We start from the raw sequence: 6587 nt of genomic DNA, 5'->3' as shown, positions 1-6587 counted from the left end.
CTCTAAATCTATAAACTTAAATGGACAACTTAGTCATTGTATTATATATCGGTCTGACTCCAAAACCCACCCAATTTTTTTTTTTTTTATCTAGAAAATATTAGTAGTAAACATGAATGGCTTCATGAAATATAATATAATAGAGGGCGATTTTTCAAAGAAAAAAAAAAAAGAAAGCGTAAAAGCTTCAGTTGTAAGTTGCAGAAAAACAAAATTTGTTGAATAAGTTAGTACATTAAGTTTTGGAGAAATTTTTCAATACTCCCCGATGTAATGTAATATGCTCGTTGAATCAAAAAACAAATGTCACTTATTATTTCTTAACATAATTATCTCGCATGTATTAATATCAATTGACTTTTTGTTTTTTGTTTTATTTTTTTCCATTATCATAGATAGATGAGATATTTAAGTTAATTAATTTTATAGGAATAGCAGATGAAGGTTAGTGGTCACAAAAGACACATGTACCAACTGTTTTTGGGAGTTTGACATGACTCTGCCTGTTATTATTAATATTTCCCTTGTGTGTCTTTATGCATCTTGTTGCTTCGTGCACTCTTATTGTTATGGCTACCACCCCATTTTGCAGAACCAAAGTCACCGCCTTTCTTCTTTCTGATTGTCGTCTTTTATCTTGGAATATGGCCTTTTGTGTTCTTCCTTCCTTCCTGTTTGGCTTCCCACCATCTTTTCCTTTCTTGGGTTTTTAATCTCTTAGTTCTTTAATTTTGTTTCTGCATCTAGACTCTAGATTTGAGGTGGGTTTTTGGTTTTTCATTGGGTGATGGCCCTTTGCTGTGATCTTGAAGTTGATGTCAATGGAGAAGAGACATTCATGGTGGACAAGGTAAAAGTATCATTCCTGTCCGACACCTCTCTAATAATTCTTAAATTTGATCTGGTTTATTGATTATGTCCAATCAATTTAACTGTCCTGGGTATAGTTCATATTGTTGCTCATCTAGTTATGATTTGTTTCATTCTGGTTCATAATCTCTCCTCTGTTATGCATTACTTGTGTTTGTTAAAAAGTAGAACTTGACTACTTCTATTAATTTGCCCGTTATCATTCTGATTTCTATGAACATATCACTTCTGTGGGACATACTTCTCAAAGTTTCTTTCTTTGCTTCTATTTTGGCTTCTTATTATGACCATTATGATATACTTTAGGCCTTTCTTCAGTCTCTCATTTATTACCTTTGTTTGCCATGGCGTGTGCCTTAAATGCTCATATGACTAAGCTACTGTTTACTAGCCTTCTTTGTTGGGTTATTTAGGAGACATCTTTTCCCTTTATTTTTCAGTACCTTTTATTGCATAGGTTCCCCTTTTTCTTTTTGCTAAATTCAATGAATTCATTCTTTTTGTGATTGGATTAGAACCTTAAATGTTTTCATGATATGGCATTGATTGAGGACTGCGTTTCTTACATTCCTTTTGTGTACTCGCCAATTAGTTACCTTATTTAATTAAATAATGGTTGGGGTGCCCAGCTAACTTTCTTAGTGGTTATAAAATGCTTTGAGTTGTACCAATTCAAGTTTGTTTCAGAAGAATAAGGGCTCTACTTGCTTAAGTTAGACAAACTAAATAAATGTTTTGGCTTCCTTAGTATAACTTTTTTATTTCTTGTTTTGTCAAATTTTATGTTGCAGATAAACTCTTGGTTGTGTCGGTTTCCATTTCAACTGTGTTCATTTCTATTTCTGTTTCCATAACATTCCAGTTCCACTTTGTTTTATTCATTAACCTAATGATTTCTTTTGATATTTACAGAAGCTCCTTTGCTCATACTCGGGCAGATTAAGCAAATTATTTGGTAACTCAACTGGTTCAGCAAGAAATTTCAAAGTGTTATTCAATGATTTTCCAGGAGGGGCTGAATGTTTTGAGCTCATGTCCAGGTTCTGCTACAATAATGGCAGCATCAATATAACTCCTTACAATATTTCACTCCTATATTGTGCTGCACAGTTCATGGAAATGAAAAATTCAACATATGGGACTCCAAACTTGGTGGAACAAACTGAGAAATCACTTCAAGAGATCAATGAGTGGACATGGTCTGATCTATTAATCATTCTAAGGCAATGCCAAAGTTTACTTCCCAACGAAAATTGTTCTGCTGTTCTAGAAAAATGCATTGATTCGCTTATTAGAAGGATTGCTTTTTCTAGTGAGTCAAGTCCGTGTCCATCTACTTCTTCTCCAGATAGCTCTGGCATTCGATTTTCATGCGACACTAGAAGTACTGAGAGCTTGAGAAATAGCTTTGGCCGGGGAAACTGGTGGTTTGAGGATCTTCTGGTTTTGAGCACTGAGTTGGTTGAAATGATTATAAAATCCATGGTCTCACAGAAGTTAGATCATGCCATCATTAGTAGATTCCTATGCTATTATCAGAAATCGAAGTTTTATTCCTCCAAAACCAATGAGAAGCGAAAAGTTGTCGAGACTATTGTTGATATGCTTTATATTCTCAACTGGGATTCTGTTTCGTGCAAGAATCTTTTCGGGATTCTTCGAGTTTCGTTGACTGTGAACATAAGCAAGTGTAGCAGAAACAAGTTGGAAAACCTGATTGGTTCTCAAATGGATCAAGCAACATTAGATAATCTGCTGATTCCATCTCCATACCCTATGACTTACTTGTATGATGTGAATATTGTTATAAGGCTTGTAAAAGCATTTATTCGAGGAGGGAACATTCAAGTAACCTCAACGCGGTCGAAAAAAGTTTCCAAGTTGATGGATATGTATATAACAGAAGTAGCAGCAGATCCTTGTTTAAAACCTTCAAAGTTCTTAGCCTTAGCCATGGCCTTGCCAGACTCTGCTAAAGACTGTTATGATGAAATCTATCGTGCTACAGACATTTATCTAGAGGTAGTCCATTCATCGATCTCACAGTATTGTTTTTTTTTTCCCCTCAACTTAAGGCAGTTGTCTTTTACATATTTTATTTTTCGATATAGGTACATTCCGGATTAGCTGCAGAGGAAAAGATGAAGATATACTGTGCACTGAACTATGAGAAGCTCTCAGCTGAAGCTTGCATACACCTCTATGAGAACAATAAATTTTCTTCAAGAATTGCAGCTCAAGCTCTTAGATTTCAGCAGCACAGGCTGAAGAGCTTAATTGAAAGAACGAACGATTCAAAATGCCATGAAAGATTATCATCTAGTAGTTTTGATGAAATTGGAAGCAAGGGATATACAACTGCTGCCAACAGTGAAATTGTGCAATCTGGAACACTTGAGGTATCAACCGATAATGAGAAGCTTAGGGCGCATTTGCAAGGAATGCAATGGAGAGTAATGGAATTGGAGAAAGTTTGCAGAAAAATGCAAAATCAGATGACAAAAATTATGAAGTCAAGAGTATCAAGCCATAGTAATACCAGATCCTTACCGAGGCTTTGTTCATGATACTCGGGTTTAATTTCAGCAATTTTTGTTTCCGGAAATAAAAAAAAAAAAAAGTTACTGGGTATGGATGAGATGTTGTACAGCCAGTGAAAGAAAGAGAGAGGAACTCTGTCTCTTGAGTTATTATTAGTATGTATTTCTATATTCTCTAGAGTATATCTTACCATATATTGCTTAGGAAGAAAATCTATTATTTTTGGTGCTTCCTTCCATGTCCCTCTCACAAAAAGTGGTCCACATTTAATTAAAATAATATATTTTGTGAGCTAGGAGGATCCACACATTAAAATTTTTACCACTTTTTGTAAGAGAAACATGGAAGGAGACACCGAAATAGGGACAACGGATTTTCTTCCGCTTATGTGTCCACGCCGCTTAAGCAATTCGATGTTGTAATGAATCTGTAAAATAGAACATAGGTCAGACGGGGTCAGAGTCCGACAAACCCGCTCCGATGTCTCAGTCAGTTTATGATTGGATCAGATTGAAGGGTGTGAACTGGTTAAGAGATAGTAGTTAACGTACCGAACCTTGTACCAATACCTATTTATTTATTATAGTATTTGTTTAGGTTTAAGGTTTGTCACCTCTAGCGAATCCTTATGGAATTAGGATTCCTTATTCCTCCAAGAGTTTGAATCCTGGGAGGAATTCTTTATCTCATGGGATTCCGGAAGGTTTATTTGTATTAGGAGGTTTCATCTCTACTGGTCGTATTTGGGCCGCTATCGTTAGACTTGGGCCGATATAGATGTGGGCCGCTATCGTTGGCTTGGGCCGTCATAGACGTGGGCTGCTATTGTTGGATTTAGGCCGTTAGCTTCACACGTACTTTTGGGCTTTGAGGAGGCAGAGCTGACGTCATCCTTGTGATATCATTTTGCATAATATCATATATCCCCCCCTTTTAGTCTTTAGAGATTCTTTCAAGATCTATTTGGAAAAAAGTGGCTTTGCAGGAGGACTTCTTTGGAGATTTCGTCCTCGTGTTTTCGGAACTGTGATCATGCCTTTCATTAAGTTGACGTGTCTGATAGGGAACGAGCCTAGAATCTTGTGCTTGCGGCTCATTTATGAGAACACCCGTTTCAATGATGAGAAACTTCATTTGCCTTTGAGTCTTTTCATTTTCTCAATCTCTTTTATCTTCCTTTTCCCGTTTACTGCGTTCATTACTCTTTCTTCTCGACACTTCTCTTGTTATTTGGAGTTTCGAATTCTTGTGTGTTTTTCTTCTTGTTTCGACTTCAGAAAGTTGTTGCTTCTCCAAATTAAGTTCTTTCTCCTTCTATTCTTCATTTCCTCATTTTCATCGCCTAATGGTTCGAGCAGGCTCATCTCATGGTAACCATAAGAACCCTCAGGCAAGCAAGAAGAGCATGTCTTGAGCAAAAAGAACGATGAGGCTGAAAAGCCTACGAAACCGAGGATTCCCATTTGAGGATAAGGAGCCATATCCTGAGTTTGACCCTTCATTTCCTGCACCTGAAGGCCTCATTGACGTGGATCTTCCTTTGGAGCCTGATTTTGAGTTTGATGAGGAAGAACCGCCAGTTTTGGGCCCTTAACTTTATCCTTTTATTGCCCCTTTTTGTAACTTCATTTTTGTTTGTATTGTTTTTTACAATTTTTATAAATGAAGTGCATTTTTTAATCATCTACTTTCTTTTACAAGTATGTATGAAACATGCATTTTTAACCATGCGGTTCATTTGTTTGTTTTGTGTAATGGTTATTTTTAGAAAGTACCTCATTTACCTTGTTTTTAGTGATTGTATTATATCAAAGAATCTTTTCGACTTAAGACCTTTGATCTAAATACTTTTAGCATGTATAGGATTGACCTTTAATGTGGTCGATTAGGGAATTCTTGATTAATTTACTCAATAATATGATTGTAAAATGTCTTTATTGATATGTCGAAGCAATGTGAACGGGTACATTTTACTATGTTTAAATAAAGCATAATAAATAACATACTTGTCAAACCTTCTATTGATAGTACTTTTTAAGTGTTATTGCATTCCAGGTTCTGGGTACTAGCTTCCCATCCATTCTTTTTAACCTATAAGCTTGTGTATCAACACACTCGACTATTTGGAATGGGCCTTCCCACCTTCGACCCATTTTGCGCTTTTCTCTGTGTGCTTGGGAGGCTTCGGTGCTGCGGATGACTAGCTCTCCCACTAGGAATTGTTTGGGTCTTACTTTTTGTTGTAGGTGGCCTTCCTCCTTTGACGATATGCTTCCATCTTGATAGCTGCTATTTCTTTTTCTCCTCCATCGTGTCCAAATTTTTCCTCATATTGGCTTCGTTATTAGCCTTTGAGTAAAAAAGCTTTCTTGGGCTCCCCTCGATATCCATAGGTATGAATGCTTCTGTTATTTAGCATAAAGAGAAATGTGTTTCTCATATTGCTGTTCGAGGGGTCGTACAATAAGCCCATAGGATGTGTGGCAATTCATCCACCTAGTCTTTGTCTTTGAGCTCTAACCTTTTTTGCAAGCCAAGTACTAAGGTTTGGTTCGTAACTCCTGTTATACCGTTGGCCTGAGGCTAGGATACAGAAGTGAATCGAAGCCTAATTTGTAGCTTGGAGCAGTAGGCTTTAAAAGTTGTGGAGTTGAATTTTGTGCCATTGTCCATTATGTGTGAGAAATCCCATATCTGGTGAAAATGAGTCTGTCGATGAAATCAACCACTGCAACCATGGTCATGGAAGACATGGGCTCGGCCTCAACCCACTTGGTGACGTGATTCACTGCTACTAGGAGGTATTGTTTCTATCTTTTGACCTTCGGAATGGCTCCCACGATATTAATCCCCCAAGTTGCGAATGACCAAGCTGGGTTGATAATTTTCATAACTGAGGCTGGAGATCTCAATACAGGGCAAACTTTTGACAAGCATCGCAATTCTGGACATACTCCATTGCGTCCCGAGTAGGGATTGCAACGGGTAGGGTACCAGCGGGTAATGTCAATCCCAAACCCTTACCCTTTTATTTTTTAATTACACGTACCCGTCCCATTACCTTAACGAGTATACTTTTTGCATCCCATACCCGTCCCATTTAATTCGCGGGTACCCGCGGGTACCCTTACCCGTTAAGAATCAATAAATAAAATAAAAATATACAAATTTAACAA

The 6587-nt window shown here is 37.1% G+C and overlaps 1 protein-coding gene across 1 annotated transcript; it reads left to right on the top strand.

Annotated features, from left to right (window-relative positions):
• The first annotated feature begins 503 nt into the window (after positions 1 to 503).
• On the top strand, positions 504 to 3896 carry LOC136228562 (BTB/POZ domain-containing protein At3g22104). The gene is made up of 3 exons (XM_066016987.1): positions 504 to 850; positions 1783 to 2892; positions 2982 to 3896. The coding sequence occupies exons 1-3, from the start codon at positions 788 to 790 to the stop codon at positions 3435 to 3437; spliced, it is 1629 nt and encodes a 542-aa protein (XP_065873059.1). The 5' UTR covers positions 504 to 787; the 3' UTR covers positions 3438 to 3896.
• The last annotated feature ends 2691 nt before the right edge of the window (positions 3897 to 6587 follow it).

Source organism: Euphorbia lathyris, chromosome 5, assembly GCF_963576675.1.
Source record: "Euphorbia lathyris chromosome 5, ddEupLath1.1, whole genome shotgun sequence".
Classification (NCBI taxonomy): Eukaryota; Viridiplantae; Streptophyta; class Magnoliopsida; order Malpighiales; family Euphorbiaceae; genus Euphorbia; species Euphorbia lathyris.
This window is presented reverse-complemented; position numbering and strand designations above follow the sequence as displayed.